This window comes from Toxotes jaculatrix, chromosome 16 (assembly GCF_017976425.1).
Source record: "Toxotes jaculatrix isolate fToxJac2 chromosome 16, fToxJac2.pri, whole genome shotgun sequence".
Taxonomy (NCBI): Eukaryota; Metazoa; Chordata; class Actinopteri; family Toxotidae; genus Toxotes; species Toxotes jaculatrix.
In genome coordinates, this window is record NC_054409.1 from 8,004,314 (window position 1) to 8,031,096 (window position 26,783).

The window sequence follows — 26,783 nt, forward strand, 5'->3', positions numbered from 1 at the left end:
ATTGTTTAGTAAAACTGCAGATGTAAAAAATTAAAAATCATCAGTTGTCCTTGGATTGAAAAATCTATCAGTCACAGTAGGTTAGTAGATTTATAAATTTACCATTATACCTAATCTACTTCTGTGTGCTCTTAATACCAAAGCACTATTTTTATATGTATATTTTTTATTATTGACTGTATTATTGACTATCACCCTCCCAGGTGTGGTATAACAGTGTTTGCAAATCGATAAATATGACGTAATCGCGAGTGGGCGGGGTTTACGTCCAGGCACCATGGCTTCGGTAGGGACCGAGGTGAGTGTGTGAGCATTATCTACGCCAAGCTTGTTTTACTTTCGCACTATTTTCCGCGCCTTGGAAAATGCGTGCCGCCCCGGTGGCTCGAACCCCCACTGTAAAAGGGCGAATCGTCGGTGTCGAGGTGCCGGTTTGTCGTGAATTTCCCGCGGACAGCCTGGAGTCTCTTGCTTTTGTGTTGGACCGGAGGGCAACTGAATGTGCAGGAAGATGCTGCGCCCCGGAACCTGAATGGTCCGTGCGGGCGCGTTGGGGGCTCTTCTCTGGGGTCTGGTCATACATGGTCCAGGCTCATGTCACTGTCTCTCTTCTGTCCAGCTTTAGCGGTTCAGAATAAACCTCAGATAGATATGCATGCGTCTTTGGCCGACGTTATTCACGGTTTTAGCCATGTTGCCTGTCACCCGTTCACTGATGGCTAATTTGTACATTGCTGTTTAGCTAGCAGCTAGCAGCCGTGCTAGTTAGCAGACTGTGCACACTTTATCAGATCGACACAAAAACAGATTTTTTTAAGGTTATCATCTTCTTTGAACGACAGAGGCTAGTCTCAGTGTGATTTGGAACAAGACGGCTCAATGCCGGCCTGACAGTGTTATCTTCCCTGTGCTGTGCGGTGTGTTAGCTCCATGATAAATGATGCAGTCAAATGAAGGCAGCATTGGCAGCGCTCGCTTACAACCTCCCACTTTAATCACAGGCGCCAGCTCTTACACCGGCTTTCGTGCTCTTGGCATGATTAATTTTTCGCCTTAAACTTTCATCGGGAAAATTGTTCGTGCTGCAGGCTTGTCTTTGTTAGCTGTTTGCAGTTACTGCCACGGCTGTAAGTCGCTGTGGACCAGTCCAGGGCTGGCTGTAACAAGTTGCATTGTTTTGCTGGGTTTTCATCAGCTGAGATGGACAGATGAAACTTATCTCTCGGCGACAGTAGCACAGAGTTGCGCAAATGGATCAGGGCTTCAGTCTTTGTTGCTTTCTTTCTTTTTTTTAATTTTATTTTCGACAGAGATAGAGAGAGATATGATCCGGTCTTGTGCAGCAGAGGTCGCTCCAACAGCGTTCCTCAGCAGTGCTGGGGGGTGTGTAGACGTCCAGTGTAGAAAGGTGTGAGGCACTGAGCTTTACTGCAACTTCCGTTTGCACTCACAACTTTGACTTATATAGTTTATTGATGCATTTGACACATAGATAAGACGGTTGTCCTCAAAAGGTCATTTCACTCTCGTTACTGAAAAAAAACCCCACCTAATTTCTCCCCAGACCTGCTTCTGTTCTGTTTCACATTAGTGTGATTTACATTATTTATGAATTTTCACTCTTGGCTGAACGTTTTATAGATTTCATAACAATCTAAATGATAATTGTACAGCGAAATCGATTAGTTGATTGACAGAAGATCAATCACTATTTTGATTATGGATCGATCATCTCAGGCTTTTGGTGGCCAAACGTTTGGTGGTTTCCAGCTTCTCAAATGTGAAATTTTACTTTGGGCTTTGGAAAATTATAATGGTAACTTTTCACTTTTTTTTGTTAGTTTATATCTAGAATAATTAATCAATAAATTAAGAAAATAATCAGTTAATTGGTGATGATAGTAATTGTTAGTTGCACCCATAGATTATTTATTTAATTGAAAAAAAAAAAAAAATAGACTAACAGACAATGAAAATACCTGGTAATTGCAGACTTAATTGCCAGACACCACTAGGCACAAGTGAAAAGATATGCAATCTGTCTGTCTGTCTACCTGTCTATCTGTCTCTTCATACAACACTCCTTCATACGTACACAGATCTCGGCTTCTGAACCAATATTCACCCTCATCTATGAGCGATATGCTTCACTTCGTTGCTGCGTCTTGCTGACGAAGGCCTCTTTTTCTATATCTGGTGCACAGGATTTTGTCAGACCCTGCAGTTTATTAAAATCAGCCACTGCAAAAGTTGAAATGAGTGCCATTTACTGAGGCTTCATTGTTGACTTCACTGCTTGAAACTACAAAGAAAGTAGGAAACACATTACCTTCATTATACAGCCTTAGTTTGAACATGCTTCGTTGGCATTGTCAGCACAGACAGCAGCACACTAACAACGGATCCTTTCACAAGCAATGTACAGTATCAGCCATACAGTTTAACAACACTCCATGTAGGTGATATAATTTAACATACCGATAATCATTGTATTTTAAGTAGATTTCCGCGTGAGGTATGGGAGTATGAACTGCAAGGCTGCTGCTTTGCATTACATTGTACAGGTGTTTCTAATTTCCTGGTCACTCAGTGTACAGTGCGCATGTATGTGCCTCACTCAGCATTCACTCTGTGCGTTCATTCAGACAGGAGACACAGCAGGAGAAGAGGCTTGGCTGAATGTCAAGCAGCGCTTTGGGCTCCTGTAGTTGAAGTACATAGAGGTGAAGTAGCCATTATTGGTCTTGTGACAGATAACACCCACCTCATGTCACTCGAGTCTCCCTTGAATTCCAGGATAAGATTGTGCTGCCACATGACTGTGTGGAACAAACAATTTCGGAAAGGTAGGCACGTATGAGATCATGTACCATTCATCAAGCGGAGCCATGATCAGTGTTTAAAAGTGTAATCAGTCACTCATTACACATGACTCACTGAAAAGTAAATACATTATTAACTGCTGAGCAGCAAGAGTAATGCATTACATTACTTGTTACTGTTGCACTGCTCTGTCAAAGCTGCCTTTAAACAACTTCAAATTGTCCACACCCACCCATCACATGTTTTGTGTTTAACACAAGTAGAAACGTTACTAAGAAGATATTACTGGGATTAGTAACTGTGATGTAGTTACTGAATTTCGAATTGTCGTTCCTTACACTACGCATTACTAAAAAACGTAACCACATTTGTGTAATGTGTAACGCACTAGCTTATTTTATTTATCTTTTTTTTTTAAATCACAGGTTGATTTAACAATTTTGCTGTTTATTTATATTCATTGCTGTGTTGCCATTTATTGTGCAACCACTGAAAAACTATCCAGCATCAGTAGGATGACTGACGCGAAGACATGCGGCTCCAGTGACCGCTTGTGGTTAGATTTCACCTCCCTGCACTGTACGAAAATAAACACGTACATCATTTCTGTTCGCAAAGACCAAATGCGTTGTTATTTTTAACCTGTGGGAGGCAGCAATGCTCTTCCTGTGCTCTTCCTGCATACTGGGTTTATTTCTTGGTGTGTGCTAGGCAAACCAGATTGCCCAATATGTTCGACGCACTTGTTGTAAATCTGTGTGGGCTTTTCAGAAATTTCAGACATCGTGGATAAAGCCAGCTTATGCGAATGAGCACTGAATCCATGTACACAGAGGGCGTCAGGTATGACAGCTGTGCATTCGTTTGCATGTGCAAGTGAAATTTAGGGTGTTGTAAACATTAAAAGATTCAGGGCTGATTCGAATTTTAATGATTCGAATCATCAGTTGAGAAGCCCCAGAGTTGACTTTATTTTTCTACCGCGCAGTGCAGGATAACAACATGATCGACTATAAACCCTAACAACCAGTCTTGCCTCAAAATCAGCCAATTGAAAAAGATCATGATGTAAACAGAGATGGTGGATGTCTCTTTGCAGACGCAGAGCTGAAAGATGCAGAGAAGCGTGACCTTGTTTACTGCGCTGCTCCCACGTTCTTAGCTCCTGTTCTGAATGTTAGTAAAACTGGCCAAACTACTCCTCAGCCTACTGTGGTGACTGTGGTAAACTATGCAGATAGTTAGCAGATACGTAATATTAGATCACTCTGACCCAGCTCAGGGCATGAAAGACTTGATCGAGACATCCCTTGTCAGTATAGTCACAAAACTGAAAGAACCAGTGTAGTTTTTGTGGGCTATGGAGGCTTCACAGTCGCCTTTAACAGAAAAGCAAAACTCTGACGCAGCTGTCCTGTTGAAAGCTTTATCGAAAGAAGACTTAGCTGGCAGCTCCAGAGGTTCCACTGTTAATTATGCCTCGAAATTCAAAATTACCGTACAGAACAAATATATTGATGATATTTTTTTTTTGTTAGAGCCTTTCCAAAAGCAGTGTTAAAGTTTTTGTGTAGTGGATGGCACAGGAAAAACCAAACAAAATGTCCTTTACAGTTTGTCTTCAGGGAAGCATGAATGTCCTCAGAAAATTCTGCAGTCTGCAGATTAGACTTTGTTGTGTGTTGGATTATTGGAAATGTTGACCTCATGGAGGAAGGATTACGGAGGGTTTCATTCCTCAGTGACTATGAACTGCTGAATTTCATGGCGATCTGGTCATTTATAACCGTTGCCTACCTACACACAAATTGGCACTTGGAACATGCGGATGCAGTTTCCCATGGAAAAGTTAAGATTTATAAAAACAAACTTGACGGGAGAATGTGCTCACCTGTATGGAAACTCTGACCCATGCACTGTAGACAGAGGAAATTGACGACACAGACGGTGAAGTGGTGAATTCAAGCTAGATTTCTTTGATGACGCTGTCATTCGTTTAATGTAATTTCGCTGTTTAACATACAGACATACCTAGATCTTAACCATTTACATCTGTGATTCATTATGAAACTATTAAGCGCCTGTCGCTGGCTCTTCTCCACGTTACCAAGCCCTCAGAGCTCAGAGGAGAGGGTTGGACCGTATGCTGCTCACACTCGGTCTCAGTCACTTACAGGCTGCACCACAGTGCAGCTTTTCCCAGATTTATCATAATATTCCTGCCATTTTTTTTTTCATCTCAACCACAATAGCTGATAAAATAATCATCAAATTTCTTTACAGAAAGAGGAACAAGCGTCGGTAGATTTCTAGTACTAGAAGACTAGAGTCTTCTAGTACGCCAGCAATGATTTGTTTCTCGTACAGAGCACACTGGAGGTGACGCAGACCTGATAGACACACTCTGCTTTCTCCCGACACCAACTGCAACTGTGAAAATGACAGAAACACCTATGTTCTGGATTTTGGAGTTGAATACAGTGTTTATGTATGTACATGTGTATAAGCCTATAGGTGTTTAACAAATACCAAATTATGAGCTTTCGGTGTGTCCCTGTGCCGCCGCTAGCTGGTCCATTCTCTGACGTGTGCAGCAAAGCGTTTAAGGAATCCACCTCCGTGTCTGACCACTTTGATTTGTTTTGAGAATTGTCCTGCATGTTGTGGTAACAGCTGCTGCAGCCCAAAGCATCTACGGCACATCTGATTTGCTCTTGTTTTTCAGCCACTTAGAGAAAAGTATTCAACCAGTCTGAGCTTTGCTGGCTGAGCTTTGTTGGTACATCATCACCCCATATGGATAAAAAGTTAAGGGATCATCCAAGTCATTACCATGTTGTGGGGCTCCTGAATGTCTGTACCACATTTCATGGCAGTCCATCCAATAGTTAAGACACTGTCAATTGGCGTGAGAGGAAATTTAGGAGCTAACCAAAGTCCTTAGGATTCATCCTCTGGGGACATTAAATATGTGTACCAAGTTTCCTGGCTGTCCATCCAATGGATATTTCACTCCATCCCAGAAATCCTAACCTCACTGTGGCGCTAGAGGAAAAATTAGGGCATCACTGAAATCGGCAAGCTTCATCCTCTGGAGACGCGATTGTCTTCATCAAAATGTCAAGGCAACCCGTTCAGTAGCTGTGGGGATATTTCAGTCTGGAGCAAAGTGGTGGACTGTCCAGCAGACCTACATTGCTATTCCTAGAGCCATGTGGCTAGCGTGGCTAAAAAAACACACACACACACAGAGTAGAGAGTGCAGGTCTGTTAGCATGGCTACAGGCACGGCCTGCAGCCAACGTTTAGACCCTGCTTCCACGAAGTGGGGCGTCTGGTCTGTCTCTTCATCGTGTAAGTTAAAACCTGTACGAGCGGGATTCATATCAACTGTGTACGAACCATGTAGGCACTAACTTTCTGTCAGAGGCTGAGATGGGCACAAACATTTCTCATGCTGTAGTTAAGCATGTAGCTTTGTCATTGTCAGTCAGCAGTAAGCTCCTTTAGTTAAATTGCTCTTGTCTTGTGGGTGGCGTTCTTTTGTGTCTTGTGGGCGTAGCTCATAATGAATCAACTCTTCCTGTTAAGCAGCACTGCCCTGCTGGCTTTTTCACCTGTCTTATGTATCTGACAAATTATGTGTTTTTACTTTGTTCCAACACTGGCCTTTTTAGAGGGAAGAACTTATTTCCCTTCTGTTTTTTTTTTTTTTTGGTCCATTGGTTCATGAAAGTTGATAATCCCGAGCTCGTGTGTCAGGACTAGGTTTGTTTGTCATTGTTTAGTTGTGAAACAGGAGAAGCCGCCAACATCTCTACATCTGCATTCCTGTGTGTCTGAAATGTCCCCTGAGGAGTAAATTCATTTCACGTTGCAGAGTGACAAACCTCTACTGTTCTGATAATCCACAAAATGTCAGACATTAGCTCGTCCCAGCTCCTCAAATGTGAGGATTTCCTGCTTTTTGCTGATTAATATTGGTGGATTTTGGACTGTTTTACAGACCAGGCAAGTCATTTTGAGATGTCACAATGAGCTCTGGGCAACTTTTGATGGGCATCTTTACTATTTATTGACATTTTATTGATTTATATATTGAAAATAATCTTCTAAAATAAAGTTCTGTCCCTAGTGATGTCCCAAAATGAGAACAGAACGAACAACATGAAGTACAAGGACCTTACAACAATACTAAGTCTTTGTAAAGATATTCAGACTTGGCACTGAATGCTTATGTTCACTCCTTTTGTTCTGTGCACAGCCGGACACTTCAGGTTATCTGTTCTCTTCCCTGTGTGTGTGGTTCCTTTTGGATCTTTGTTTTCAGGCTCCTCTGCCAGTTTGCAGCTCGGTCTGTTACTTCATTTTTCTGACTTAATATGTTTTGCATGGCCTGGCAGCTTTGCGTTTTGCTGCCTTCGTCGGCTCGAGGCTCAGTGGAGACAAAAGACTCTCCTGTTGAGAGGTTTGGACGGGGGCCTGACGTCCTGCAATGGGAAACGTTTGGCTCGTCAGGCTCCTGACTGACATCTGATTTGTTTCGATGGCTTTTATCCCTCTACTTTTACCTTTTTTCTTCTCCTTCCCTAGGTGCTCCTTAAGTGGCTGTGCGTGTGCACCAGCTATGAGGCCTTTATTTTCATTGTTCCATTTTACATTAAAAAGAAACAGACGGTAAAAATAAAATACAAAGAAACAACAAAATGGTAGACAGGAGAAACACCGGTAGAATTTTACAGTCTGGAGAAACAGAAAGACAATCTTGAAAGAAAGAAAGAAAGTGAGTCATACTGACTCAGTATTAGGTTGAGGTGTGAGATAAAAACATTAGTAGAGTATAGGTTATGCAGGATGTTTGATTGCATGTCTCCGGTCTCGTTGGGTGCACAGCATTTGTATGGTGAGTCTGTACCAGTGGATATTTTCAATGAGGTCTTCCAGCTTAAAGAAATGGAGTGGTGTTGCTGTTTGAGCTGACTGAGCATGCTCTGTGGAGACCCTCTGAAGAAGAGGGCCGACAGAGGGAGCCACCAGGTCACATGACCGGCGAGGTGAATGTGCATGCGGGGGAAAGAAAAGGAGAAGAGGAACGATCTGTTCGACACATTCTCGCGCTCTCTCACTCTCTCTCTCTCTCTCTCTCTCTCTCTCCCTCCCTCTCTCTCTCTCTCAAACACACACACACACTCTCTCTCTCTCACTCTCTCAAACACTCTCCCTCTCTGACGCCTTCTTCTTCTCAATGGAGGCCATGAGAAGAAAGCAGGTATGATGCTTCCTGGAGGCACACAAGGGAAAAGACATGTTTTAGCTTTATGCTCTTCACCCTTGGTTGGGTTTGAATGGTCTGAGGAGATGCATAGTCTTGCTTCTCAGTTCCTTTTTAGCCGTTTCCTATAAAAGTTACAATCAGTTGCTTTGAGCTCTTGCTGTCTCCTCATTGAGATGGTTTCTCAATTTGTAAGATGCGCTTCTGAAGACAGTAGCTGCTGCTACTTTATCAGCCACTGATTGCTCTTCATACCTGAAATCGAGGACTTAAGCTCGAAGAGCAATATATATATATATATATATTATTTTTTTTTCTTCGGTAGCAGTGCTGCTGCATCTGAGAGAGATTTCAGTGTGGTGCCATGAATTAGCACGACTGCTGTATTTAGTGCAGTCACAGCACAGGAGATGTGGTGGCATTCTCGACATGGGTAGATAGAAGTCTGACCTCTTGAAGATCTGAAAACTACTCCATCAGTAGATTTTGCTTTTGTCATACCTTTTCTTTTATCCCTCCTCCTCCTCCTCTTCTTTGCTCTCCCTGTGTATCCCTCATGGTTAGCATATAATGACGTCCCCGGGGACTGGATGTATGTACAGCCTAGGCCATGCGATCAGGAATATACTGGAACAAAAGGCTGCAGTAACTGCTTATAAATCTGAAGGATGCATGTTAGGCTGCCGGGTGACCTTCCATGTTTAGCAGCTGCAGGTCTTCTGAGCAGCTCTCAGGCAGAGGGTCACACCTTGCATGTCTTTATCTGGACAGGTAAATCATCGGCATGTTCCTGGAGATTACTGGAGATTTCATGCAAAGCAGTCTCAGTGGTTTTTTTGGGACATTTCTTCCTTTATGTGGACAGTGGTCAGTAGAGAAGTGAAGTGAAAGGAAATGAGGGGGGAGAGGAATCGTGTCAGATTGTTAGGCCACTGGGAACCCCCCATGTGTGTGATTTTTGCTTTGAGACTATGCAAAGCCAAGAACATTTTTTCTTACCACATTCCTTTAGAACAGTGGTTCTCAAACCTGAGGTCGTGGCTGTGGTAGGGCTTGGAAGATGACTCAGACGGTTTGTAAGATGGTTTGAAGCACTTTGTGAGATGTACTTCCTCACTTAACAAGAAAGGAAAAACAAACATTCAAACATTTTTCTTCCTTGTTGGGTAATTTCTCCTCTTCAGGCCTCTTGAAAAGATTCAGATGAAACAATCTGAGAAGGGGAATATACACTCTTTGGGTCAAACAGCTCACAGCCCATTGGTGAGGCTTCACAAGTAGATGCTACTTCATTTTAAAGGGTTTATTCGCCAAAAAAAAAACTGTTTTGAGGAGGCCAGGAAGGCAGCTCATGCTTTGTTTTCTTCGGCTGCGTGAAATGGATTTGTGTCCCATATCGCCTCATGCCATTGAAGTGTTAGCACTCTTGTGCTTGTCACTGGCAGCGATTGTGTAATTTGTTTGTGCTTTGTGCTTAGGTAGCTCTGTTTTCAGGCCTCTTGCAGTAGATCTAAAGATAGGCCACATCAGTACGAACGTCCAGGCCTTGTCAGACACCGGGTTCACATTATGCTGTAGGCAGAGTGAATGATTGAACCATTAGAATATTTTAGAGCATTAGAAATATCAAATATAATCTGTTGTACATTTATTTCTGATAGTTTCCATGTTTATTTGTAGTTCCAAAAACAAGGTCCAACCTGGAATGTAAACTCTGAACCACTGGAGATTTATTTTTGCGGTCATGGCTGAAGCTTTGGTCTATTCTAACATCTTTTCAGTTTTTCTAATATGCTCCTGATCAGCAGTCATAGCCTTGGCTTCATATTTGGAGCCTCTCTCAGCTGCACCCACATCCCCATCAACAAGCCTCCAAGCCCCTTCGTTCCCCATCTAGTGGAAAACTGCTGCAATGGCCGCGTTGTGTCAGTAAACAATCTGGTTGCGAAATGGCGGAGATCTGCAGACAGCCTTCTCTGCCTCCCTTCCCCCCCTCTCCTTTCTGTCTCCAGTGTGTATGTTCCACTTTCCACCACTAGGGGGAGGGATGAGGCTGGTGGTTTTTTTCTTTTTTTGTTTTTTTGTTTTTTTTTTTGTCTGCTACTGGCTTTCAACAAACCATGAAAGCAAGGAACTAAAGGATTCTTCTCCTCTTCACCCTCACACATGTTCACTAGATTCCTTAGGATCATACACCACAGAGGATTGTCCCAGACTGGACTGTTCTTTGCGAGAAACACCCTCAGTTTCTGTGCTCACAGACCAGCTCTTGGCCTGACCTTGTTGCTGTTTGGCAAGGTGCATGTTCATGTTGGGCTCAGGGACTCAGGAGCACGTGTTTGGAGAATGATTTGGGAAGCCTGTCATGGTGGCTCATTTAGTTTGGGGCCTCGGTCGTGTGCAGGTTTCAGGACACATGCTCTCTGTTAAATCTGAGGATTTGACTGTCAGAGGCCTTGGAGAAAAGCATTTCAGTGGCTGTTTCAGTTTGTTACAGTGCAGCTTTCAGTACTCTGGCTCTTGCAGGTCTTTTGATTGGGCTAGTTTGTAGGAATAGGGTTTCCTCTTCTTTCCTGAGACAGTCATACTCAGTAAGTGTGAACCCCTGCTCCAGTCTGCAGATGTATCTGTTTATCTGCCTTCACTCTGCTGGGTATGAGTGTCACATAAGCTTGCGGAGAGTGTAAATCTTTCTCTTCAGGGGCAAACTGACCTAGGCCCACTTTCCTTTGACATTTGATCCACCGTGTTGCCCACATGTAAAGGATTTGGAACAAAGGGTTGGTTTTTACAAGCAAAGCTGGACCCAAAAAAGAAAGCAAAACTGGATTCATGATGTTTTTCTCCCAGGCCTCCTTTGTTTTCTTTCGGGCCCATTTTCCCAGAGAGAGGTTGACGATCTGCTCTGGAGAAAGAGGCTGTTTTACCTTTCCTGGTGCTGCCTCTTCAGCTGCTTCTCCTGTGAAAAGACGGCCTGTGGGTGGTGTAGATCCCTTTTGAAGCTGCAGCAGGCATCTGCTGTTCTTCTGCTTGGCTGTAGCATAGAAAGAGAGAAGACAGACAATGAAAGTGCATAGGGGTCGTCCTCATTGTCTTGGCTCACTCTATGATCTTTGATTGTCACAAAGACACATTGCTGAAAAGCACAAACAAGGGGGTTGGGGGTGGCCTTATATAGACAAAAGTAAGATTACAATTGGTTGGCCAGTTGCCAGAAAATGAGTCAACATCAATTTTGCTAATATATTAATTTCATTCTCTGGTTTCAGCTTCTCAAATGTGAGGATTTGCTCCTTTTGTCTGTTGTATGTAGCTTGAGGCTGGAACCTAAAACCACAAAATATTGAGTTTACAAGCTAAACCCAGAGAATGTTTGGCATTTTTGTTTGAGAAACAGCATTAATTGATAATGAAAATTGTCAGTTTATTGACTAATTGATTCACTGACTTTAAGGAGGCTGCCCTGAGCATAAGGAACTTATGATGAGCATTTTTAATCTATATTTATACATTTTACAGACAAAGACATCAGTTGAATAAGATATCCACTGATGAGTTGATGATAAAAATAAAATAAATATTTAGAACAGCTCTAAATTTGATTTCCCCCTGACATATGTGGTCTTTTTGTCAGCAGCCGGCTGGTCTAGCCAAGGGCAGCGTGGATAAGGGTGCATCTGCAAAGAAGGAAGGACTCGATCCAGCAAGCAACGGAGAGGAGAAGTCAGGTATTAGTCCAAGTAAACCTGAAATAACATGGTTATTTCTGGAGTTGACATTGTAATTTGCATTGTGTTTTTGGCTTTTGGTCCACAGATGGAGACAAAGAGGTAGCAGCCAGACTGGCCTCTTCCCCCGCAGCAGAGGCGATGCTCAATGGCACCGAATGTGACGACACGAGGCACAAGAGCCCGTCGAACGGCTCCGCAACAGGCAGCAACAAGACTTTACTGTTGGTAAATGAAAATGGCATGCCAGACATGGAGCCGCCGCACGGTTCTGTTACTGGAAGCAATGGATTCATTCTCACAAAGCAGAAGCAGCAGCCGCAGGAAGGCGGCTCTGCAGTGACGCCAGGTTTGGGAGTTTCCTCTCACAGGACTAACTGGTTGCCTTCGGGCACATCAACAGGGGGGTACACGGTCAAATCCCTCCCTGCCTCGGCATCAGGGTGTGTGCAGACTTCGGGTGCATTAAGGACTGACCCCAGTACAGGGAGCACGTTGGGACAGGGTGTATCGGACACTAAAAATGGCACAGCCCCGTCTCCTGCCCCGGCTCCAGCACCCGTCACGATACACAGAGCGCGCAAGACCATGTCCAGACCTGCTGTCAGCCCGGCACAAAAGGTAAACAATCAGAACCTGTATTGTCAGCAGCTCATTAGTGTTTTCAGCCCCCTTTTTCTCATTACTTCCACTGAAATCACAAGATAAATAAGAATGTTGATCTAAAATCTGTATACACTGAAGGACAAAAGTACATGGATGTCCAAACAAAGAATAAGGACAGACATTTCACCCATGTGTGATAGTTATGTGACAGATAGCTCTAACAGCCTCCACTGCTCTGAGAAAACTTTTTTGGGACCTGGCTGCAGGGGTTTGAACCCACTCAGCCGTAACACCATCAGTTAGGTCCATGGCTGATATTGGGTTATTAGGTCTGACTTGCAGCCTGCGCTCCAGTTCATCCCATGGGTACTGGATGAGGAGGTCAGGGTTCTGTGCAGACCAGACACCAAACTGGGGAAGCCATTTTCTTTAAGGGCTCGGCTTTGTGCACTGGGGCGTTGCCATGTGTAAACAGGAAGTCGGCCTTCAGCAAAGTGTTGGCAGATATTTGGAAGCACACTATTGTCTAAAATATCATATTATGTCCACGTACCTTTGGCCATACAGATAAGGTGACAGATTGTTGTTGTTGATTTTCTGACCTGTGCTTTCTGCAAGAGGACTTTGACAAAAAATTGGCAATAAAAAGGAAACAGTGAGTGTTTTCAAAAACAAGTAGGCACCAGATCAAACCAGGATTTCACTTCACACCAACACAGTCGTCCTAACAGCTTTTGGTTTTTGTCCCCTGCAGCTTCTTAACAGGGAATTAAGAGAAGCAAAAAGTGCCAAAATGGAGAAAATGGAGACTCAAGTCGCAGCTGATGTGCAGAAATCCTCACAGCAGTCCTCCTCTCAGAACCATCTACCTCAGAGTCCGCCAGATACGCCAGCTTCAGCACAAACAGCGTCATCTGCTTCACCAGCACCTCCGCCAACTCCAGCTCCTCCAGCTGCTCCAGCCCCTGCTCCAGCCACAGCCAAACTCCATCTAGGTCAGACAGATTCCAGTTACACATGACAAAAACTGACCCACTGTAGAAAAACAGACCTTGTTCTTGGATTTCTGAGAAAAGTAATCAGTTGATTGAAACAGTGCATCGTCTCCACTCGCAGTCTCACAGTGGTGTTGTTTTCGTCTCATGCCGTAGGCTCTTACTCAGGAGGGCTGTCGTCCCGTAAGAAGAAGAGGAGGATGGGAACGTACAGCCTGGTTCCCAAGAAGAAAACCAAAGTGCTTAAGCAGAGAACTGTGCTTGAAATGTTTAAGGAACTACAACATTCTGCTAAGAGCCCACAGGTCTCTGCCCCTCACATTTATTAAAACATTTTGGATTAAACCAGAGTGTCAGCACTGTCATGGGAGTGCTGTGATAAATCAGTGCTGTAATTCTTTTAAACGTTGTCCATTAAAAATAACTGAATAAGAATAAACAGTCCCAACAACAGCAAAAATTTAAATCAAGAACTATCTCATGAAAGGAAACCAAACGTTTGATACTTGACAGTTTTAGATGCTCTGTTTTTATTTTGTTTGGCATCATAAAAGTAGTTATCACAGTATGCTTCGAGATCGCTGTGATCATCTCAGTTCCTTTCTGATCTCACAGAGTAAAGAGGTCGCAAACATAAATGGGGAGAAGGTGGAAAACGCATCTGAGGAGGAAGAGTCAGAGGAGGTGGAGTCTGAGGAAGAGGAAGGACAGCAGCCAGCAGACGGACCTGTCCGAGCTGTCCAGGAGGCAACGTCTGAACCCATCTCTCAGGTTGGATCGTAAAACCTTTTTCGGCTCCTCCCATACTGGCCTGAATCTTTGGGTGGTAATTTCTAATCTAAGCAAAACACAACACGTGATGACCTGTCAGTGGCAGCATTGTTGAACTGATGTATAATCGGTTTTGTGTGAAGAAAGTAGAAGGAGCTTTTCAATGGACAAAAGCATGGACAAGCACTGTATTCTGGCAAAGGAAGTGATTAATTAGCATCTAAAACATTATCAGTGTTGACAAAATGGTATAAATAACCAACATTTTCACATGTAAGTGGGTTTTTCTGGTTGTGTTTTTGATTTTTGTTTTCACTGTGAAGGTGGGAGATGAGCAGGAATCTGAAGAGTCCGGAGAAGAGGAGGGAGAGGAGGAGGGCACAGAGTCGGACATGGTAAGACCCTCTCACCATCATTACTCCACCTGACTGCATCAGTGTATTAGCTCTCATCTCATTCCACCTCTTTTGACAGAAGAAGATGAGACGTGAGTGCGGTGAAATGTTCTGCCGTTGTTGTTACGTGACTTCCTGTCTGTGAATGAACTCCATCTGTCTGCCTCAGAGCACAGAGTCCAGTCTGAAGAAGAAGCTGAAAAAGAAAACAAAAGGAGACAGCGCGTGGCTCAGGCCGTCCAGGAAACGAAAGAGGAGGATAAAGGCCAAAGGTGACCACCCCCCCGTCACACTCACACCTGTACAGAGTCACCTGTGGGGCCACATTTGCAAGGAGGAAATTGCCTCTGGTATTAGCAACCGTAATTTAGCTGAAAATCCTTAAAGGGAGCTTTCACTGCAGTTTAAAGGTGCATATTGACCGTGAACATATCCTTCCATCTGGATGAAGTTAGAAGAGGAATATTGATTTTTTTTTTTCTTTAGCCACTTTCACACATGCACTGCAACTCTTAACTTTCCTTTGATTAACCCCGAGGAGCTGAATGCAAATTTGTGAATGCAACATTAAACAGACTTTACACTGCCAGCTCCTTACAACAAAGTCTGTGTAATTCCCTGTTGAGCTGATGTGTGAATGGAGTCGGTCATTTCTGATGACGTTCGTACCCTGCCTCCTGCACGCTCTACCCAGGTGCCACCCCCTCACCTAAACCAGATGAAGTATTTCCAGTAGGTGTGAGCGTGTCTGACACAGACAGTGCACGGTTGTGTGCTACATGTGTGGGAAAAGCAACTCAGGACAAGGTCTGGTGATCCAATGTCCAGACCTGATTGTCTGGACATTGTCTGGAGTCCATTTGAGAAAAAGGCTTCTTCATTCATCTGTGAAACCCACATTCCAAACTGTGCTCATTTTTTCTGAAGTTTAATCTAATGATTCTTTTGGAACCTGACAGCAGCTTTTAATACATACAAATATACATAAAACCATTTTTTCACAAGTAAATGTTAAATTATTCTAGCTACAAGCTGAATATGAATTCTGAACAGTATTGAATCACCGTTAAGGCCTGAAGGATTATGCTCATTTTTTAAATTCATAATTAAAATTCTGATCCTGTAACAATAAATTTGAAAAAATTAGGTAACATTTAATTTTATGGTGTTTTTATTACTGTAAATTGTACAAAAACTGAAGGGGATTCCAAAGTTAATTACAACACTCTCCTGCACTCAGCTCCTGTTTCCCAATCAGCTCATTTATAAATACCTTCAGATACCATCATCAGTGTGTCATCATAATATCCAGATAAGACCGAATTACAGCGTTGTTCAATGCTGTATTTTCAGTTTTCTTTCTTTCTTTTCTTTTTTTTTTTTTTTTTTGGATGGTAAACATCGAACCCTTCTCTCACTGTTCACTGCTCAGACCTGGAGGTGGTGGTTCAGCCTCAGGCTTCAGCTCAGGCCCTGGCAGGTGAGAGGAAGGAGTACACCCAGATTCTCCCCCCTGAGTCTGTCGACCTCAACAAGCCCCAGGAGCCGGTGGTTCCCTCACAGAACAAAGGTGAGCATAGCAGAAAAGAGGAAACTCGTTATAAATTCAGGCCTTACACTTTAGCATTTTGATGTGGTTCCACCAGTAACAGGGATTAGGTGTTTACTAATAATAATAATCTGGATATGTTATCTTGTAAAACATCCTTCAGCATCCATTCAGCAGTGGTTGCTAGGAGCAGTTAACTTAATGTTTGTCGTGTCGATCGAAGATATAATGTATGTCCATTTATTTATTTCTGAGTTGTTTTTCAGTAACCTGTGCACCTGAGTCCATCTCATCCAAACCTTCCGCCATTTTTATGGTCATTTTATTTTGCCAGAATTTTCCTGGCTCTCACAGGAAGATGATATCCCCATTCTGAATCTCTCTCACAGGGCTCTGAATGGTTTGCTGCGTATCCATAAGCACATCACCATTTAAATCACTGGAAAAAAAAAAAAAGAAAGATTTTTGATTGAGTAAATTTACTGCCACACCAGGTCAGGTTCAGTGGTGGGCTGTGGTACCATGTCACAGTGTCATTTTTTGTTATTACCACTGGGGGCGCCACAGTTGGGGATTTTGTAATTCCACCTGTAATGTAAATCTGTGTTAGCAAACATATTTTAGTGCCTGCAGACCACTGACAAGATATAAATTTGTCTCCTTCTCAAAATCACAGCTCTTCCCACTCATAGCAGTAAACAATTGGTTTTATATGCTAATCAGTGGGACAAGGTGCCAAACAATAATGTTTTTTGGTATCAGCCAAAAAGCATTTTAAGTACAGAGCACTTTAGGTTGTACGTGGTAGCTGACGTACTGAAAACTGACATGGAGTGCTTGGTCAGTGATTCAGTTGATTTAACTAAAATGAAATGAATCCAGTATTGTGGTTAACTTACAGTCAGTCTTTGTTTCTTCTTTGCAGGTATTTCAGGGTCAGCGGTGGAGGAGGCTCAGGAGCTTCCTCTCTGCAGCTGTCGCATGGAGACGCCCAAGAGTCGAGAGATTCTCATCCTGGCAGACAGGAAGTGCATGGCCACAGAGAGCGTCGATGGACAGCTGACCCGCTGCCAGGGTGCTATTCTGAAACATGAAATGATGCGTCCCTCCAACTCTGTCCAGCTGCTGGTTCTGTGCGAGGACCACCGCAACGGCATGGTGAAGCACCAGTGCTGCCCTGGCTGTGGCTTCTTCTGCAGAGCTGTGAGTACAGTCGCTGGATTGGTCTCAGGCCTCCGGCTGCAGTTTGACAAATCTGTCAGGAACAGGACCTAGTGTAGGACCGTTTATACAACACATTAATCCACACTTGAACAAAGTGTGTCCATTACTCTGGGGAGTGAGGTTGTGCTAAACTGAACGATACACATGAAATGCTCTGCGACAGTTTGAATCAGACCTGGAAACTTCTCTTTTCCTTCCATGTTTCCTGTTGCCTGTTGACAAAGGAAGGTCGAGGTTGACGTCCCAGATTTATGCTCCTATAGAAGTGCTTGTGCGTTTTCTTTTTTTTTCCAGCAACATAACTGTTCTTTGTTGATTCAAGTAATTTTAACTTTTTTTTTATTTTTAAGGACCAGAGGTAAACATCCATTGTGTGAGTGTGTGTGTGTAGTTACCAGCACAACAGACACCATGAATGTTATGGTGCAGATAAGATTCGAGGGTTGATCAAGTGTGGTTGAGAAGTTGGAGATAAAATAAAATAATTAGAAGTAGATGTGTGGCCATCTTTCTTCATATGTCACTATGATGACAAAAACATATTTTTGGTGTTCATTTACGAGACAACCAGCCTCAGAAGAAGTGTGTTTCACTATTTACTGCTATGCTGAGTCATTTATGAATGCCAAACATTATCTGGTTATAGCTTCTTAAATGTCAGGATTTTCCATTTTTTCACTCTATATGGTCATAAAGTTCATACCTTTGGTTTTATTATATTTATTATATTATTTATTATATTATACAGACTAAACAATTATTCAAAAAATAAGTAGATAGTAAAGATCTTCATTAGCTTCAGCTGTAAACTGAGGTAGTTTAGTGAAATCAGAATATTACAGCAGATATAAAAGTGTTTTCTGATTCCTGATTTCTCACAGTAATCTGGTGTCTTGTGTAAACATAAACACAGAAGTCTTTTCTGTTTTGAGAGTGTCTACTTAACAAGACTTTTTTTTTTTTTTCTCCTTTGTCTCTGGCTGTGCAGGGGACCTTCATGGAGTGCCAACCGGACGTCAGCATCTCTCACCGTTTCCATCGTGCTTGTGCCTCGGTGCTGAAAGGTCAAAGCTTCTGTCCCCACTGTGGAGAGGAGGCCAGCAAGGCCAAGGAGGTCACCATCGCCAAGGCGGACACCACCTCCACCGTGCCCGCCGCTCTCACCGCGCTCGCCCACGGACCTGCCACACCTGGGGGCCCCGAGGGTAGAGCAGACACCACCACTGGCAGGTAAACTCCCTGATTATCCAATTGGTGTGATGTTGTCAGCACAAAGTAACTGTTAGCTGCCGCCTGTTGGTGAATATGCACATACAATGTAAAGGCACTAACTTGTTTTCCAGCTCTTCTCGCCTGGCTGTCGTGGCTGAGGCCAGCGGCCGGGCCGACAGCTCGCTGTCTATTCGCTCTGCACACGCACTCGACATCTCTGCCGTTCCTGGGTCGTCCAGGACTGCGACACTACAGGCCAGTATGGGAACCACAGCTTCACCAACAGTTCCTCAAGCACCGCCTAAAGAAACTCTAGAGAGCATCCTGGTAGCTCTCGACACAGAGAAGTAAGTCCTACAACAAGAACTCCAGCTTGATCTGCCTGAACAACCAAAGGTCTGGACCAGAGTTGAACTCTCTTTTTTTTTTTTTTTTTTTTTATCCTTCAGACCCAAGAAGCTGCGTTTTCACCCCAAGCAACTTTACCTCTCAGCCAAACAGGGGGAACTCAAGAGGGTCTTGCTCATGTTGGGTATGTTAGCCCGTCCTTATAAACGCCTCAGCAATCCTGCTTTTCATAAAATCCTCTGTGCTGTTTTTTATAATGAAACTTTCCTTCTTTATTTACCTTCCAGTGGATGGCATTGACCCTAACTTTAAGATGGAATCTCAGAACAAACGCACACCGCTCCACGCTGCCGCTGAGGGTGGACACAAAGACATTTGCCACATGCTCGTACAAGTAAGACTCTTCTGCTGGTTGTCTCTGGTCTTCTGCCCTGTAGTTAATCCTGTGGTAATGAAAAATGTCAAAATATTACTCACAGAATTTGAAATGGTTTGGTTGTTTTTAATGGAAGCACTGTCTGATGTGTCCTGCCTCAGGCCGGTGCGAACTTGGACATGTGTGATGAAGACCAGCGAACACCACTGATGGAGGCCTGTGAGAACAACCACATGGAGACCGTACTGTACCTGCTGAGAGCCGGAGCCAGCGCCATGCACAAGGTAAACCTGCATCAGGTTTCACCGGGGGGGTTTGGGATCAGGCGACCACAGTGATGAGCGAAATCAGGATGTGATTTGACCTCTTTATTGTTTTAAGCCGCTCACAGCTCTTAGACGTCAAGCCTCAGCAGTGAGACATCACATCCATAGAAACTGGATCCTGTTTGTTCAAATTAAAGAAAAATATGTTTATTTGAGATGACAAAGAAACTCAGCTTTCAGAAATGACTATTGATTGATTACTTCATCACCTGCTTGTTTCTATTTGTGGAAGATGTTTGACTTCAGAGACAGTAACATAACTCTCTCGTCCTCTTAGGATGTTGAAGGGTTCACGTGTCTCCACCTAGCGGCAAAGTCTGGCCATTACAACATCGTTGAGCACCTTCTGTCCACAGGACTGGTCAACATAAACTGTCAGGTTAGTACATTTTCACATTTACCTTAATCAGTGACTTCAGATCATTTCTTCAGAAATTTCAGCACCAGGCTTTTATATTAGTGCTTCCTTGTCATTCAGACATATCATCATGTAACAGTTATCAGTCAATAGCATTTAACGCTGCTGGCATTTTGCACAGTTAACATAACCCATAGAGCCAAAACAACCCCAGTTAGGAACTGCAGGAAGTTACCGTGCCCAGAGATAAATAGCTCCAGCACTTACTTCACCTTCCTGTGAAACCGCTATTTGTTATTGTTACGTTTAAATTTGTGTACTAGACCAAACAAACAAGATACAACATGTTATTAGTGAACTTGTGCTGGGAGCCAGGCTAGCTGTTGTTGTGTTTATGCTGAGCTAAGCTAACCGGGTGTATTGCAAGATTCTGTGTATAAATTGGAAGTTAGTCTGCTACTGTTCATAACGTCTTAATGTCCAGGTAATTTTATTGTGTCTGTAAATCACATTCAGATTGTCTTTCCACAAAAAAAAAAATATTTGCATAGCTTGGTCCCCATGGCTGTCCCTGCCTTTTTTAGATGGAAGACATTGTTTCTGAGGACAGATGATGCTAAAGTGATTATAAAATCTGTGGAGGGGTTTTAGCTTCTCTGGTGCTTACTGCTGGTAAAGGTACTGCTGGTAAAGTTGGAAGTGTCTTGATAAATATTAGAAACTGAGTACTGTCTTTTAGTCTTTCAGGTTGTCCCCAAGATTTTAACTTGTGGACAAACTGCAAAGGCTTTGAAAGTCTCTCTGACAGACCACCACCTCCTGTGACTACTGGTGTTCCTGGGGGACTCAAAGGATTTTTATCTTGGCTAAGATATACAGAATGTCTTCGGAGGAATAGCATTCAAGAGCAATGATTCCAATTATTCTTATCTTTGTGCTGGTATTTTGCGACTGCGAGATGGTTGTTGCTTTTTGTTTCATTTTGTTGTGGACTTCTACTTTGAAACCTGCGGCTAATTCACCCTGATGAAGGTCCAGAGCTGAAACACGTTGGTGACATAAAGAAGATTCTTCCACTTAGCACAGAAGCAGTGATGGGAACAAGTACATAACATTAAAGAGACAAGTTAATAAGATGTAGACAGCTGTGAGAGTTATGTGGAATCCACAGAAATGACTGCACTGCATCCGATGTGTCTTTGTTTGAAATGTCTGACCTTGCTGCGAGTCGGTAACCATTAGCACAGCTGTGATATTACAACACACACTCTAACCTCAGATGAACCTCTGCACCAAGTGGGTAACAAGTGTTGCTGTTTCCCATTTTAAAATAGTTCGATAGTCACTGAAGATTAAAAGGCTTGTTTTTTAATCTTGAGGTTTGTGGGGAAATTGTCATTCCGTTGTTCTTCTTCTGTCCTTGTAACTTTACTCTGCTGATCAGTGATTATCACTTTTCCTCAGGATGATGGAGGTTGGACGGCCATGATCTGGGCCACAGAGTACAAACATGTGGACCAGGTGCAGCTGCTTCTGTCCAAAGGAGCCGACATCAGCATCAGGGACAAGGTTGGCTAAGACGTTCATTGTCCCCATGTTTGACATGTTTTACAGAGGAATAAAATATCATGCGATTGGGTTTTTTTTGTTTGTTTTTAGGAGGAAAACATCTGCCTTCACTGGGCAGCATTCTCTGGCAGTGTGGAGATTGCGGAGCTGCTCCTGAACGCCAACTGTGATCTGCAGGCTGTCAACATCCACGGAGACTCTCCTCTACACATCGCTGCTCGGGAGAATCGCCTGGATTGTGTCTTGTGAGTTACCAGCACTGGCAAACCAAAAAGAAAATCACTCTCTGTGTGAGAAAATTTAAATAAGCTTGTTTTTTTTTTAACTGTATTTGAAAACGAAAGAGCGATTAGAAGCAGAGAACAGAGGACTGACTTGCCATTGATGATCAGTGAAACTTGGTCTCTGTCCTCTCAGGCTTTTCCTGTCTCGAGGAGCAGATGTGTTTCTGAAAAACCGCGAGGGAGAAACTCCTCCGGACTGCTGCAGCCACAGCTCGAAGGCCTGGGCGGCCCTGCAGGCCAACAGGAGGGAGAGGGACGCCAAGAACAGCAGGCTCAGTCAAGCAGAGGAAAAAATCCTCCACAGGTTGGATGAAATTGTACAGGATCATCTGTGATTTAAAGGCTTATCAAAGGGCAAAACACTGTGGTGTCAAAGGTTTTCTTGACTTTGAAAACTTTGATCCATTTACAGCGACGTAACTCTGGGGCAGGAGCGAGTTCCCATCCCTTGTGTCAACGGCGTGGACAGTGAACCTTACCCAGACAACTACAAATACATCCCCGAAAACTGCGTCACCTCCCCCATGAACATCGACAGGAACATAACACACTTGCAGGTAAGTTAGAAACTATTTCATCAGAGAGAAGGTGGATAGATAAATGAATGTTTTGCAGTGTGAAGTGACCATTGTTGTCTGTCTCTCTTTACCCACCAGTACTGTGTTTGTAAGGAAGATTGTTCGGCAAGTATCTGCATGTGTGGACAACTCAGTCTGCGCTGCTGGTACGACAAGGTAAGGACGAATGGCAACACACACACACACACACACAAGGACCAAACAGTCTTCTGGAAGAATTTATTGGAGCTAATGGGGAGAACCCAAACCATGAAAAACACCAGACAGAAAGTATTATACCAGACATGTAGTGTATTAATAAATGGACAATACATTTTTTTTGTCTTGTTCAGTGTGGACGTCTTCTCCCTGAATTCTGCCGTGAGGAGCCTCCCCTCATCTTTGAGTGCAACCATGCATGCTCCTGTTGGAGGACCTGCAAGAACCGCGTAGTGCAGAATGGACTCAGGTAATCTCAAAACCACAGCCTTTACAACATCAACATTAACATTACAACAACATTAAGATGTTGTGGATCTTCCAGGACCAGACTTCAGCTCTTCAGGACCAGTAAGAAGGGCTGGGGTGTCCGGGCCATGCAGGACATTCCACAGGGGACCTTTATATGCGAGTAAGTCCTTTTTGCAAATACAACACTGTTTATATTTGCAGTTAACTGTGCATTTCTGAACCTGTTTGTTGGTGGATTTTCACGTGTCCCCACGAATCAGTATTTCTCACCATGGTTTCTAATTATTCACCAGGAAAAAAAAAAAAAGATAATGACTTACAAGTCTCTCCATAGGTGTCAGCCTCAAAACATCATAATATGACGCAGCCACAGCTTGTAGATCTGTTAATGTTTTTTGTTTTTGTTTTTAAATTTATTCAGAAATCTGGGGCACGACCTGTAATAGGCATGTTGTGTCACTTTTTCCACCGCCACTCTCACACGCTGAGTGTCTGTAACTCCTGCCAGACGGTATCAGCTCAGACTGTGAGCGCAGCAGACGAGAGACATAATTATCATTTCTGCTTTCTCATGTTACAAAATCTTAAATGGCACATGGTGTTGGCCAACAAAGTACAGTAAGTTAAAGGAAAGGGCTGGTGTTATTCTTTTCTTTTTTTTTTTTTTTTTTTTTTTTTAGTCGGTGCATTCAGTGAAAAGATGAAAACCAACAATGTGTTAGTGTCTCTCAGTTCTTGTCCTCCCTGTCTGTGGCTCTCAGCCCATTGGTTCTTACTAAAGATGTAAATGTCTTTAAAAAAAAAAAAATAGAATAAAATAAAAAAAATAGGGGTCACAAATATATATTACAGCATATTTTTAAATGCTTTTTAAAAAATGAATTGATTTAAATGACACATTTAAATAAGAAATGTACATTTGTATCATTTTAAAATTCATTAATCATTGTTTTAAAAGTTGAATTGTTCTGGTGACACACTCCAGACTGTGCAGCAGCTCTAACCAGCCATATGAAAGCTGTGTTTACCTGTGTCTAATCTCTCTGTTGGTTCCATGTGCAGTTTTGTTTTCTTGATTTTTTTTTTTTTTTTTTTTTTGTGGTTTATTTGTGTAGCTGGTTTTGAAGCAAACTCACAGCTATGTGTATGAAAACAGCAGTGCTGACAATTTACACTACAATGTACCACACAACAGATTTATTAAGCTTGACCAATAAACTGATCGATAGATGAACTGATAATCTGACAATGAAAGATCTTTGAGCACAGACGGCATTACCAACCAGTTCGCTCTGGATTATGAAATGTTCTTTTTTTTTTCTTGTTCTTTTTTTTTTTAAATTAAACCTGACTCATCCACTTACTCACCATCTCTCAGTGTTGAATAATGTGTGTGGTGGTAGTTATTTAATTAAAAATAACCTTTTGGGTTAAATATTTGAAAAGATGTGAAAATAAATCACAGCTTTATCAGCAGGGATGTTAAATCTTTGAAGCTCAGGGTCTCAGAACTGCAGTTTTAGGTAAATAAAAGCTATAAAAAAAAAATAATAATAATAATTCCAGGCTTGCGAAAGCTTGACGTGTTGTAAACAGCGTCAGAACTAAAGCCGTTGCAGTGACGCCTACAGCTGCTGACGGCTCATCTGCCTTTGAACAGGTACGTAGGTGAGATCATCTCTGAAGCTGAAGCAGAGATGAGGCAAAATGACGCTTACCTGTTCAGTCTGGATGACAAGGTAAAGCATGGACATGTTTTTTTTTGGAGAAACACTGTTACACTGAGAAATAGTTTCTAAAACAGCTGCAGGTGTGAACAAATATTAAAACTGTTACTATTATTATTTTCTAGTTAGTTCTTGTTGTTGTTAATCTAGTGATTTCATTTGTGTACTTACAATGTTTTTTTTAATGTTCTATTAGCTAATGGTGTGTCCAACCACAACTGTAGATTTCCTCAGTCTCCTTTTTTTTTTTTTTTTTTGAGTTTGAGCCTTTCATTTATTTTCCTTCCCAGCCACAAGACTTATACTGCATCGATGCCCGTTTCTATGGAAACATCAGCCGCTTCCTCAATCACATGTGTGAGCCCAACTTGTTTGCCTGTCGCGTCTTCACAACGCACCAGGACCTGCGTTTCCCACACATTGCCTTCTTTGCCAGTGAAAACATCAAGGCTGGAGAGGAGCTCGGGTAAGACAGTTTTTTGTTTGTTTGTTTTTTTTTTGGCTGCTTTGACATTCTGTCTCATGCTGTTAGGAATCCCTGTGTGATTTATGTATAAGATTTTAGGAAAGTCTCACTCCGGGCTGGTGGGTTTATTTAACCCCGGGTGTCAGAGAAAGGCAGATTTGGATGAAATGACCTTACTTTTCCATAATCTTGTGCTTTCTCATCCTCCTCTCTCAGATTTAACTACGGTGACCACTTCTGGGAAGTCAAAAGCAAGGTGTTCAACTGCGAATGCGGTTCCTCAAAGTGCAAGTACTCGGCGGCGGCCATGGCGTCGCTGCAGGCCGACAGCACACCGGAGAACCAGCAGCAGCCCAGCGCGTCGCCCGACACCAGCTCTTCCAACAGTCCCCCCAGTCCTTCATAAAACCCTCATCACACTAAGCTTCACTGCACGCACCGGACTGGCGGACGCACGGAGGGAGGGGGGGGGAGAGAACGCCTGTGTCTATTCAACCATGAACTTTGAACTTTTATCAGTGAACTTGTACTGTATCTCCACTTCTGATTAAATGACCATGGACCACAGACAACACACACACACACACCCACACACACCCACAGAGGCAGATGCACAATCAAATCCTGAAGAAGTCACTGCTCCTCTATTCCACCTTGTGTAACACGGACAGCAGGGGGCAGAGACGTTACGCACAGCAAACATCACAGGGACAATTACAAACAGTCTTTACATTTCATACATGACATTACTGGGAATTAGAACTGTGCATTTAGTCTTTTTTTTTTAAAGATAACGGATTGACACAGGCTTTTATTAGAGTCACGATCGAGGAATTTCTGGGCTTCGGGATGAGCAAAGACGACCTCAGTGTACAGCTGAGGTCGTCTCTGGGTTTAACTCGTTTGACCATTGTGGTCATTTACCATGAACCATTCCAGCAAAATTAGCTGATATATATTGACTTATGTTGCCACTTTTTTGTGTCACTTCATCTTTGCCGCAGTGTTCGAATGGATGTCCAACATTTGCCACCACAGCTGATTGGAAAATGATAAAGTGAAATGATGTGAAAAAGTGGACAGTTTTTTTTTTTTTTTAAATAAATTTGCTACTCGAGTATAGATTGTCCAATAGAAAGATGCTGTACCATTCCTCAAAGATGAGGTGTTTGTAGTCTGAATAAATTGGCTGACCTTTTTATTAAGCATGAGGATCTTAATCTTGTGTCACATATTTTGCCACAGTTGTGGAGGAATTGATTTGGACTGAAATGGAGTTTAAAAAGAAAAAATGGTGCTGACAAAGGTTTTTACTTTTGTTTTCATTTGTATTACCCAAGTGAACATAGTTTGTAAAATAAGAGAACATTTTAAGTTTTTTATGTTTAATTTTATCTCCAGTTTTCTAATCGTAGTTACTGTAGTTAGCCTGTTTTTAATTTTGTCTCATGATTTTGCCGACAGAAGCCAACCCGTCTTTTTAAATGTTAGTAAAGCAGTGACTGTTGTGCAAAGTTTTGAACGGTATAAATGAAAAAAAAAAAAAAAAGAGGTCATTAAAATGCACTTCCATTATGTTGTTACATATTTCTGGTCCGTGAACCATCCATCTAATTGGTTGTATCTTTTTCAATAAATTTACTACTAATGCATTTATTCTGATTTAGGTGTTACACTTTCTCTCGTTACCTGAAAATGTTTGTGCAGATTTTGAAATATCACATTG

At 42.7% G+C, this 26,783-nt stretch overlaps 1 protein-coding gene across 1 annotated transcript; it reads left to right on the forward strand.

Moving 5' to 3' along the window:
* The first annotated feature begins 257 nt into the window (after positions 1-257).
* ehmt1b (euchromatic histone-lysine N-methyltransferase 1b) lies at positions 258-26,709 on the forward strand. The gene is made up of 26 exons (XM_041059334.1): positions 258-298; positions 11,733-11,823; positions 11,912-12,444; positions 13,184-13,424; positions 13,581-13,729; positions 14,040-14,195; positions 14,519-14,590; positions 14,760-14,862; positions 16,023-16,160; positions 17,065-17,342; positions 18,352-18,593; positions 18,707-18,922; positions 19,025-19,107; positions 19,211-19,317; positions 19,461-19,583; positions 19,903-20,004; positions 21,448-21,552; positions 21,643-21,797; positions 21,970-22,140; positions 22,249-22,393; positions 22,493-22,570; positions 22,747-22,862; positions 22,938-23,024; positions 24,525-24,603; positions 24,882-25,057; positions 25,274-26,709. The coding sequence occupies exons 1-26, from the start codon at positions 278-280 to the stop codon at positions 25,461-25,463; spliced, it is 3,957 nt and encodes a 1,318-aa protein (XP_040915268.1). The 5' UTR covers positions 258-277; the 3' UTR covers positions 25,464-26,709.
* Positions 26,710-26,783: the final 74 nt, after the last annotated feature.